Source organism: Rissa tridactyla, chromosome 1 (genome assembly GCF_028500815.1).
Source record: "Rissa tridactyla isolate bRisTri1 chromosome 1, bRisTri1.patW.cur.20221130, whole genome shotgun sequence".
Taxonomy (NCBI): domain Eukaryota; kingdom Metazoa; phylum Chordata; class Aves; order Charadriiformes; family Laridae; genus Rissa; species Rissa tridactyla.
This window is the reverse complement of record NC_071466.1, coordinates 73,921,690-73,933,250: the sequence shown is the minus strand read 5'-3', so window position 1 is coordinate 73,933,250 and position 11,561 is coordinate 73,921,690. Positions and strand designations below refer to the sequence as shown.

Below are 11,561 nucleotides of genomic sequence, written 5' to 3'. Positions count from 1 at the left end.
CGGGGCGGGTTCGCGACGGCTGTAACGTCTGTAACGGCTGCCGGCGGGAGCTGTGAGGGCCGCCCGCCGCGTTTCTTGGGAGGGGGGGCTGGAGGGGGGGCGGGGAGCTTCTTCTCGGGGTTGGGCGTGTAAGGCCGAGCCCCCGCAGGGAGTCGGGGCGCGGCGGGGGAGTAACGGCCGGGAGGCGCGGGGCTGGGCCGGGCCGGGCCGGGCCGGGCCGAGCCCGGCCCCTCGAGCGATGCCGTGAGGTAAGGGCGCCTCGGCGAGGGCAGGCGGGGCTCGTGGGCGGCGGCGCGGCTCGGCCGGACCGTTCCGGCAGTCTCGTTGAGAAGACGGCTGTGTTGGAGTAGCCGGGGCTTGTCGTCTCTTTGCTCTTGGAAGCGCGCTAGAAGATCCGCGGATTTAAATAATGGGATATTAAAGTCTGTTTTTTTTTTTTTAAAAGAGAAGTGTTCTGCTGTCTTGTTTCCTGGAAATCTGTCTCCCCAGTACTGAAGTACGCTGATGGGGAAGGTGGGGAGGGAAGATAAACTCTTGTCCTTCGCCGCCGTCCGCCGGGAGCCGGGGTGGGCGAGGCTGATAAGGAGCTGTAGCCGTGTGAAGGCGGAGGGAAGAAGGGAGGATTTTCGTGGAGCGAAGCGAGGTGGAGGTGGCGATCCTGAGGCTGAAGAGAACCGTGAGACGTGCTCTGCCCGCGGAAGGAATTACTGTAGCGGGGCCAAAACTCCCCGCAAAAGGGGAACCTCCCTCCCTGCAGCCGAGTTCGAGCGCTCCGTGTCCCCAGCGAGGCGGCCGCCGCCGGCCCTCCCTTCCCCTCCCTTCCCCTCCCTCCGCTTCTCCGCCCCTCCCCGGGCAGCACCGACCGTTTTCCCCCTCCGGCCCGGCAGGGGGCGTTAGAGCGGGGAGGCGCTGCCCGGGTGGCCGCTCGTGGCGTGCGTGCGCGGTGCAGGCCGGGAAGGCGGGGGCGGGGCGGGGCCGGGCGGGCGGCGGGGGCGGCTTTGCCATATGCGCGGTGCTGCGCGCGGGCGGGCGGGTAGCGCTGAGGTGGGGGACGAGCGCCGGGGCCGCCGCCATGGGCAAGAAGCAGAAGAACAAGAGCGAGGACAGGTAAAGGTGGCCACCCCCACCTACTCCTCGCCGTCTCTTCGCCGCCTTCCCCGGGCCGCTGACAGCAGTGGCGAGCGCCGGTGCGGCGTCGCTGAGTCAGGCCCTGCCGGGGCATTGCGGCCTCGTCGGAGGAGGCGGGCAGGCGGGGCTCGGCGGGCCCGGCCCGGCGGCCCTTGGCCGGGTGGCGGTGGCGTGGCGGAAGGCCCGGTCGTGCCTCTCGCCCGGGGCAACGGCAGTAGCTGTGTGTGCGGGCCCAGCCGGTGGCGGAGGCCCGACAAGAGGGTGGCGGGGGGCGGCTGGGTGTCCCGCGGGCGGCGGTGTGGAGGAGGAGGCTGGCGGTCCCTGAGGCGGGCTGTGGCAGGGGAAGTTTGGCCATCGGCGCTGGAGCGGTTGCGTTGCTGCCACCGTCGTTGCGCTGCCTCTGAAACGCGCTTCCCTCAGCCTGGCCCGGGCTCTCGGGAAGGTTGTCGGGGAACGGGCCAGTGACAGGCGGCCACTGGTTGTGAGCACGGATCTCGATTGTCGGGTGAAAATAGCTGCTTGGTTCAGTTCCAGCACCTGAAGTGGTTTTGGGATTTTTTGGGGGTTTCTTTTTTTAGTGGGAGACAATGCTGTAGACTGTGCTATGATTTAGAGATTTGTGCACGTTTAATAAATGCAGATATTAGGCACTTCCGCGATTGAAGGGTAGGATGATCACTTCCATGGTTATGAGCGTATTGTCTTGGATACTGCCCCGTCTGGGAACTTTTTTTTCTGTGTAAGAGGTTCTTATAATGGCAGCTATGTTAACCATATGGAAAGCCGACCAAATAACGTTGTGCCTATATACACTAACAGGACAGAACATATTGTTACCTGCTGCTATAAATAATAAATACAAAAATACAATCAATTTGGAGAGTGTTTTTAGTTGTTAATACTGACAAGGAGCTAAATGAAAACTGACATCTTAAAATGTGTATGAACTAGAAACTACAACTTCTTCCCCTTACCTAGACTGCTCATTTGATACATCCTTTTTGAGTCATTAAGTGTTTCTCTTATGAAAGCACTCCCTATGAAGGATTTTCACAAAATATTATTTTCTCTCTAGGCGTTTTTACTACCTAGATGTGTAGTGCATGAAGATGTTGATGTTAATGACTTAAGGCTGTTACCCTTTACCAGGTTAGGGTGTAAACTGTTCTAGTTTCTCTAGTTCTTTCTGTGTAATGAGTATTTTGCTAGTGAGGCATTTTGCTTGTCTGACTAATTTTCCTCGCACCTTCTGCCACACCACGTATTCTGCTTTGTAGTGTGTGTTGTTATCAGTTTGTTTCATGGGCTATGTTTCACAGGTATATCTTGGGAGCAGCTCTGTCGAGGAGATGAGTCAAGTGTGATTTCAGAAAGCAGACGGATGGGTTGGATCTTTGTGCTCTAAAGGAAAGAAGGCCTAGCGCTCATCTTTGTCCCTGGTGTGGTAGATGACAAAATCACGCGGAAGCCTTCGGGTACTGAAGCACTGCTGCTCGGGGCGCTTCCAGTGACAGCGGCTGGTGTACAAAGGACACTTTGAGAGTCTTGGTGCCTTCTGGATACCTTGTTCTCTTTGTGTATTGCCGCATGTACTTCTGTGTCTGTAAATTACTGAGCATGGGTCTCTACTGGGTGCTATGTGCAAAATCTCATTTATGGCTAAAAAAAGGAAGCATACCTTAAGGGAGGCCAAGAATTTATTGTTAGAATAATTGAAATCTCACGAGCCTAGTGATTATTAATCCAGATTCTAATTGTTATAAAAAAAAGAAAGAGCAATAATGCTGTTAAAGTAGTTATGCTTACCATCTTACTGCTGCTCTGAGTGCTAAGGTCAGTGGCTTCATCCTGGCTGTTACAGTGAGTTGTCAGCATCAGGTGTCCTTCGCAAGGAGGAATGTGATCGTTCATGTTGGTGGTTTCATCTTCCTCAGTCTAGGATCCACTTGAGACCATTTTTATATGCTTTTCCTCTTCACTGATTTGCAGCTCCTTGTTACATCCAAATATGTAAAAGGGACTATATATTAGATACTATTTATTTCTTGTTTGTTTACCTGTAAAACCAGTTTTGTCCAGGTCTGCATTTCTCTTAGCTGGCTGCTGGTGAGTTGTGGGCTGTCCAGTGCCGAGTCTTGTACAAGCCATCTCTGTTGATCCCATGCCTGCACTCCTCTCTGCTGAGTCCTGTGTCTCCACTTCTCAAGGCCTCTGCTGTCATACCAGCCCTGTACTTCTCTACACTGCATCATTGTTGTAGAATTGTGAATATCTCATTCTATACAGAGTAACTGCTATCTATATGAAACGATGGTTGCAGCATGCCCAGGTAAACAAAAGTAGAACCAATTAGGCATAGGCCACCTGGTCAATTAGAGAAATTGCTGTCACAGCTATATCAAGTAAGAGTTGCAGGCAGGTCAAGAAAAGTTCAGCCAAAGTAAGCCTGATGGGCTTTAGTCCTAAGGCCTTGCAAATGCAGTACAGAGCTTATGGACTGCTACTAGCAGTGGTAATACTGTGTTACAGGGCTACACGGTTTTATGGCAATGGGGAGGGATGATGTGGAAGAAGAATTTAAATGGATATGTGTTTGAGAAGTAGGGCGGGTGTCAAGAGGGTGGGGCCAGACTCTTCTTGGTGGTGGCCAGTCACAGGACAAGGGGCAATGGGCACAAACTGGAACACAGTAAATTCCATCTCAACAGGAGGAAAAACTTATTTACCCTGAGGGTGGCAGAGCACTGGCACAGGCTGCCCAGAGGGGTTGTGGAGTCGCCATCTCCGGAGACATTCAAAACCTGCCTGGATGCGTTCCTGTGCAACCTGCTGTAGGTGACCCTGCTCTGGCAGGGGGTTGGACTAGATGATCTCCAGAGGTCCCTTCCAACCCCTACCATGCTGTGATTCTGTGACAGAACAGTTAGACTGGGTATATTTTATAGCAGAGAGTTTGAGGGGAAGGGAGTGAGGAGGGACCTGGAAGGCCAGTGATGTTTTGGAATAGGTTCTATCTGCAGAGGGTATCTGGTGTTTGTTCTAGCTGACACCTCTGTGAATGTCAGGTTCCCTCGAGGGAGAGGCTGCATCACATATCTGAATCTGGGGCTTGAAGCTGGACTTCAGCATCTCTCATCAGTCCCCCTTCTGTTCCCAGTACAGTGAGAGAGGAATGGCACCGTGGAATCAAAGGCTTCCAGTCAGTTTTGTCTCTTGCATCTTCAGTTCTCTGCTATGCAGTGTTACTCGTTTCCTCCTTTTCCTCTCTTTCCTTCCTCAACGACTATGTTACGGATACAATCCCTTATGTCCCTTTTGGCTGCTGCTCCCAAAGCATGCAGCAGCTCAAGGGCATAACTTGCAGTGCAGAGGAAGCACGTGGGAAGATGCAGGTGGTATGTCTGTGTTGTGAATATTGGTTTGAGAATTGATGCGACAGGAGGGAGATTTTCTGCTTGTCTTCTGACATACTGAGACAAGTTACAGAAGGTACAAGTCATCTTTACTCTGCTTTTCTCCCCTCACCCCCTCTCCCTCCCTTGTTTCTGCTGAGTGCAGTAGAGATCATACTGATGAGTATTGATATATGGCTGGGGGGTGTGCTGGTAAATGAGGGTGAGGATGAATTTCCTCATGGGAGAAGGCTGTTAAGTACACAGGGAGAAAACCATGAGTGAGATGATAGGTATGGTGAGCAGGGAAAGAATGGGAATGGAGGACTGTAGCCTGTTTTGAGTACAGATTGCTACCTGAAAAAATATACCTACAAATCTATTTCTACTATACTCGTATCCCTGTGTTATTCCTCTGGAACGCTCACTGACTCCTGCCACTTGATCACTGTGCATCTGTCCACGGAGAACATACTTATCTGCAACGGTCAGATATATGGTCGCTGTAGGAAAAACTCAGTGCTGTGTGTTAGAGAGGTGCTTTGTAAAGGTGGAGAGTGTCTTGGGTCATAAATAGCTCCTAAGCCATATAGAACTTGCTTTAATTGTTTTCTCTTTGGAATTTTTATGGTTGTGTTGATAGATCTTTTTCAAATGAAACTTCATAGCAAACATTTCAATAGAAATATGAAGTATCTGAATTTCCAGGCTTTCCTAATGGAAGAGTGGGTGTTCTGATGTCTAGTCTAGCTCCTCCTGGGAGTGACGGGCTATGCTTTCGTTCTTGGACAGAGCTGTAAGGGCAGAAGGTATGTCAAGGTTCTTCCCTGCTGTCTTTGAGAATTTAGTATAGGACTTTTTTTTTTTTTTCAATGTGTGGGAAGAAAGGCTGTTGTAAACTACAAAAATGTGCTTTGAATTCAAGCCTTAAACTGCTGCTGTAGATTTCCAAGTAAGTGTGCTATATGCTTTACGTTACAAATTATTTCCTGCCTGGAATAGGGATCTTTCCCCTGATGGTGTTAGCTTTTCATGTGTTTTTCCTGTTCTCCCAGCTTTAAGTAATTTTCTTCTCTTAGTAGTTTTCCTTAGCTTCCAGTAGGCAGTCTTTAGGTGTGTTTATTCTTGTGCCCTTTAATATTTGTGAAATGTTGCCTAGGCATACCACTCTGATAATTCATACATATTGCTTTAGAAGTTACAGGTGCCAGCTGTGATTCTGCAGCCAAGAGTGAACACTGCTGCTAAAATAAGACTTACAGTGATGTTGCTGATGCTATATATTGCTTTCTCTTCTGCAAATTAGATTGCTGGCATTGTCTACTAGTAATTCTCTTTGGCTCTTTCATTAGTATGTTAAGTAAAATCTTCTTAATGTGTGTAAGAAAGTTCTGTGAAGGCTAGAAAGCCTACAAACACCTGTAGTTCAGACACGTTCTGCACACCAGAAAATTTACAATAACTGACTCTATCTGCTTCTCAAAATATTTTCATAAGCAAAGCTTTCTGCACCTCTATCAAGGACAACAGCTGATAAACCCTTGAAATCCTTGTTTTGCAAATATCATCTGGAAGATGCCAGGAGTTTGTACTGAAAGATGGAGTAAAATAATGCAAAATAATTTCTTTATTATGGAAATGTATTGGCCTGTTCTATGCAAATGTATATTTATGTTCCCCCCGAACCTATAGTTTTTAACACAGGCATTTCATATTTATAAGAAAACTATTTTTATACGTTTTGTTGGATTTTTTTTTTAAGCAAAGCATCATTATAAAAAGACTGTAAGGATCTTCAGGTATTTGGTAATGGCAGCATAAACCAAAAAGCACTACAGTGCACCAAGTAGATTGTTAGAAGCAGCTTTTCTTGTTGAAATCTTGATTCTCTTCATCTGTTACCTTCATGAAGGCACCTAAACTTTACATATAACTACTGTTTATGAAACATGTGAAAATAGTACATGGCAAGCCATCAGGAATTGTAGAAACTGTTCTTTCAGTTCTCTGAGGAGCTCTGGAAAGCTTCAATCAAAATAGAGAGGTTTACGGTAAGTTAAACTCTGCCGTTGTTGTTGATGACACTCATAATATCAAGCTGGACAAGCTGACAACTCTACATACCTTTGCTCGTTTTAATTGCATTAACAATGTTGTGTTTTTCTGACTGGGCTCATGTGTGATGCTGTACATTTATTCTGTGCTGTTCATCACTTAAAAGCTGCCTAGGAGTAAAGGTTACAGTTCTGGACAAAACCCCCAATTTAGTAACTTTTAATGCTTGCATAATATTTCTCTTCCTCCTCCTGACTGCCTCTACAAAAATAATCCCCTGGACTGGTAGAGGAAATAATTTTTCTGCACACAAAATTATGTGTGCACATAATTAATTCAGTCATTATTTTGGCTTGCTAAAAAAGTACAGTGCATTCTGGTAGGTGTTCTTGTCTGAAAGCAGTTGGTATCTTACAGAAGATACGTGTTTTGATGATCCTGGTGTTTGCAGCATTGATGACTTGTTCGTCCCATATGTCTTTTTTTTTTTCTTTTTACAATAGTGTAGTAGAGATTTTAAACATGAACCTGCTATCTAACGCTGAAATACATTTCTTTAGATACATGCTGTTAGGTGAAGTATTGGTTTTAATTGTAGTTAATGTAGGCTGGCATCCTTTGATATTCGGGATTATAGACAATCTAAAGTGTATTTCATGAAGTATTCTAAATGGTATTTTTTGTGCTGTATTTTGATTTTACATAATGAGGGATACATAGAATACGAAAGTTGTGAAACACTGGACTTGGAGGTAATTTCTGTCATCTTTGCACTCTTTCTGAACAAACAAAACCCCAAAAAGCTGGTTCAGGGAAGACCAAATGCTAGTTCTTTATTTAGTGTTTCATATTCCATGCTGTTAGTCATCTTGTGCTCTTGCGATGTAAACACTTATACTGAACCTTGAAAGAACTGCTTTCTTCGAGAGCTCTGTGTTGTCAACTACTAGCCACAACAACAGATTTTTATTTTTTTTTTTCTTGGAGCTTTGCTATATCTTTGTTTAAATGGGAATTTTAGGTTGTGGTGAGCTTTTTTCATTTCTATTTTATTTTTTTAAACCTGGGATGTGTAAAGGACACTTTCTGTTTTTTCTAGGATCTGGTGGGGTTAAAAGTTATGTTTCCTATGTCTTTTTTTTAGAAACTTTTGCTTAGCTGATAGTTATTCCACTCTCCTTTTTCCCTGGTCAAACTTGAAAGAGAAGGCATGAATCTTTAATATTAAAAATGGAATCATTGTCTTGGGAGCCTGAATAAAATGCAATTACTCTTTTAGTCAAATTTTACTTCCTTGCTGTCTCATGTAATTAGGTAGCTTCACCAGCTTCCTTCATCTTACTTGGGAAAAATAACTAAGGTGTAGTCTCACATCACACTTAATTCACTTGAGTTGTCAGACGTTTCAAACCTTGTGGTCTTCCTCTTCCTGTCCCCAGCTGCGTGCTGTAACTGCTTCCATTGCATTGGAGCCAATGCTTGCATGCGCTCAGGAGTGTGATTTCATCTAATGCCAAAAAAGTGTTTTTTTGCAAGGACCTGTCGCCACAAGATTGCCCGAGCTGATAAGTGGAGAAAGCGTGGCTAGGAATGGGGAAGGAAGTCACTTCTCCCCTGCCCTGCCCCATAGTTTGAGGAAAAGGCGAGGGGAGGGTGGCTGCCTTCTGGGGCTGTGATTTTTATTTATTTTTTTAAAGTACCGTCAGCTGCAGTGGTGGGTCATATAGCTGGTGCTCACCTGGACACTCCTTTGCTTCTGAGACTGAGGTGGGAGTGCAGTTCGTTCTTTCCTGAATTTTGAACTGTCTCAGGCATACGTAATTTAAATATTTTCAGCAGGAGGACAAGGTGGCTGCTTCTCCTCTAAAAAGAGAAGTTTGTGGTGTTCGCGTTCTTTGATAGGTAAGAATGAGAAAAAGGCCACAGCTCTGTTTTCATGTTTTGAATGGCTTTGCTGAGCCAGCAGATGCTTGCATTTTCAATGTCATAACCCACTTAAAGAACAAGCTGGTGGTACGTGGTTTTGAACAATTAAATAATTACTTCCAAAGTGGTTTATGTTCTGTAGCATTTTAAACCAGTTGCTCTAAAAGAACTCTTTTGGAAGAGAGAATGCCAATTTATCTCAATACTTACAAGTAAACCCAGCTACAAATATGCCATCAGCATTGGTAACTTGCTAATTTTGTATAAGTTTGTATCTAGAAATTTATCCTTATTACTGGGCTTACAACACACATATACAGAGAATGGGTAAGGTGCTTCAGGGGAGTGATGGTAAAGACCTGTCTAAGAAGTATTAGTTTTATTTGGTCTAAAACTATTGCAAAATCAAATAGATGGAAACAGATGGTTCAGCTTCTTTTCAGTCTTTTTGAAGTTCAAGGGCTTTTTTTTTTAAGGAAAAGAAAATGATTTAATGACAGTGATGTTCCTTTTGAAGGTGGTTAGAAGAGCTGGTGTCATGTAAATGATGAAATATCTCCAGAGTTGCCTCAGCAAAAATTAGTCTTCTGATTATGCAGGAATGTGGGTAGTGAGCTCACAGTAGTGATGCAACTTTCTTGCTGTGTTGACTTACTGACTCTTCTGTCCCATGTATGTGAATGTTTTTTTTTAAGTTTATTTTTAATTGTGCTGTGTTTTCTAACATTTGAACTTCATCTTAAACCCATTTCTAACTAAAATACTTTTAGCATAATTTGACTTGTTATCTCAGCTGCAAGGTGAAGTCAAGCTTTAGTAATCATATTTGTGTCAGTCAGTGCAGTGGATCAAAAAGTACTTGTAACCTTTGAGTCTGTGTGTACCCTTCAGTTTTAGTTTCAGCGGGAGAGTGTTATCCTGTTGACTTTGTTTGCAAAGCTGAATGTTGGATTTCCAGTGGTTAAGGGCTTCTTCTCATTTTAAACTGAATTCTTCTATTTAATTTCTGCAGTTTTAACTAGTTTCAGTAGAGGTAAATTGATATAAATGAGGGCAACTTAGCTTCTTTGTATACTGCTAATTAATCGCATTGCTCCACTCTTTTGGTTCGTGTATGGATTAATAGTTGCCTTTGCTCTTTATTTTACTGCTGCCTAGTCAGGATGCGGTCTCTGTCAACACGCAGATGCATGGTGCCTGTTTATAATGAAGTTTTGCCCTGTGTTGGGGGATGTGTATTGTAAGTACTATAGTAAGTGTACCCAAAGTCATAATTGTGTGTGGTCTTAGGAAAGAGCATGAGGAAAACACATGTTTGATGGTGGTCTTGCTAATATAATATGTTTGACTGTTATCAGAGAGTATATGTGAAATGCTGCTGGTGTCAGTTGGCTTGCAAGGCTGTCCTTCACTAGAACCTGCATGGAAAGCTGGAGGAGCTGGTTCGGCAAGGAAGGGCAGTTACGCGTTTCAGCTGCAGAAGTTCACTGAGCAAAGAAAAATGCTAGAAGTCTGTTGACTCTTATTTCGATAGCTGCAGTCTTGTCTTCCCCACATTTGGCCTTGTTTTCCAGGGCAATGACCAGGAAGTTTTTCAAGTTTCTGTGCCTAGATTTGTCTGTTAGAGATTATATTGCATTGCAGTAACTGTCTTTAGTATGGAAGCTTCATGCAGTGAAAATCCCTAGTGATGTATATGTTTACTATGCCAATACTTGGGAGTCATTTTTTTTTAACCTTCCATGTAAGAGAGAAGTGATAGATAATTAAAATGTACTTGTAACTGTTCTGAAATACTTTCGTTAGGAAGCTCTCGTGGTTTTTGTCTTATTTCAGAATTGTAAGTTTAAATCTTGATTTGGAGCATGACAACTTCTGTTTTGGTGAGATGTGCAGTAATTAACCCCTGTAATATCTCGGACTGCAACTTCAAAAATACATCTCTCTAATTGTGCACAAGTTTTAGAAACCATGAAACTTCACTGTTTTCGTAAGCACAATGGCAAAGCATGCCCTTAAAAGACTAAAGCAAACCCTAGTTATGTGGAACCTAGGATTAACATAAGCTTGACGATCTGTAAATCAAAGTTTGTGTTAGGATGAACTCTGGCCTCATGATGGCTTTCGTAGGGAATTTCTAGGTTCTGACTGTTGCAGGCCATTGCATCAGAAAAAGAACTTGCTCCAAAACTGTGCTTGTTTCTCATGGTTTTTAAAAAACACTGTCCCTCCCCCACAGATAAAAACCCACAAACCCAATAGTTTAAGGTATTTGCTATTTTAGTATTTTTTCAGCAGATACTATGTAATGGCTGAGGGGCTTTTTTTTGTGGTGGTTTGTTATGTGGTGGTTTTCTTTTTTTGTTTAGCTGGGGCTTTAATCTTAAATGCTGCTTCCTTGCTGTACTAGCAAGACAAACACTGCAATGTTTTTTTTCTACAGACCATGCAGTTATCAGGTCACGGGGTTTTTCCACTTTTCTGACTCAATAGCTTGCAACTGTGTGGGATCTTATAAGTAGGAGAGCTACTGGCCATCGTTTTACATCTGACTGAGCAGTGGTAGGTGACAGCTCTTCATTTATTTTCTAACTCTGCTTTAATCTTCACAATGGAAAAGTTTCATACTTTCTTTTATAGGCAGGATTTGGGATTGTTAGCTTTATTTGTCACAGGTTTTGCTTAACATGTAACACAAGTAGCTTAAGTTGGATTTTGGAGTGTCGCTTTCTGTTACTGGCCTGATTTGGTGCTTTGATTGCATGAGAGATGTTGTTGAATTTCCTTTGTTGCCCATGCCTGATTTAAAAATCTCCAAACACTTACTTGGGATAATCTGGGTATATTTGATCATGATTTGTTAGAGAATGGTGTGCTAGCACAGCATTTAACTGGTGACTCAGTGAATATTCAGGAGCCGATTCATAACTGGCTTTCCCTGTGTAATACAGATTTTCAGTAGTCTATGCAGACAATTTGTACTGCAACCCTTTTGGGCAACAGATGATTTCTTACTGTCATTTCTAGGGCAGTAAGGTCAATATTTTTCAGTATAAAGTG

The 11,561-nt window shown here is 44.1% G+C and overlaps 1 protein-coding gene across 2 annotated transcripts in view; it reads left to right on the top strand.

Moving 5' to 3' along the window:
- The first annotated feature begins 989 nt into the window (after positions 1-989).
- The window catches only part of EIF5B (eukaryotic translation initiation factor 5B), a 38,432-nt gene continuing 27,860 nt past the window's right edge, over positions 990-11,561 (top strand). Inside the window, exon 1 of one of the 2 annotated variants that reach the window (XM_054188483.1) lies at positions 990-1,107. In XM_054188483.1, the coding sequence (XP_054044458.1) occupies positions 1,073-1,107 (35 nt within the window). In that variant the 5' untranslated portion in view covers positions 990-1,072. The remainder of the gene's footprint in view (positions 1,108-11,561) is intronic. The other variant, XM_054188485.1, reaches the window with a different exon arrangement.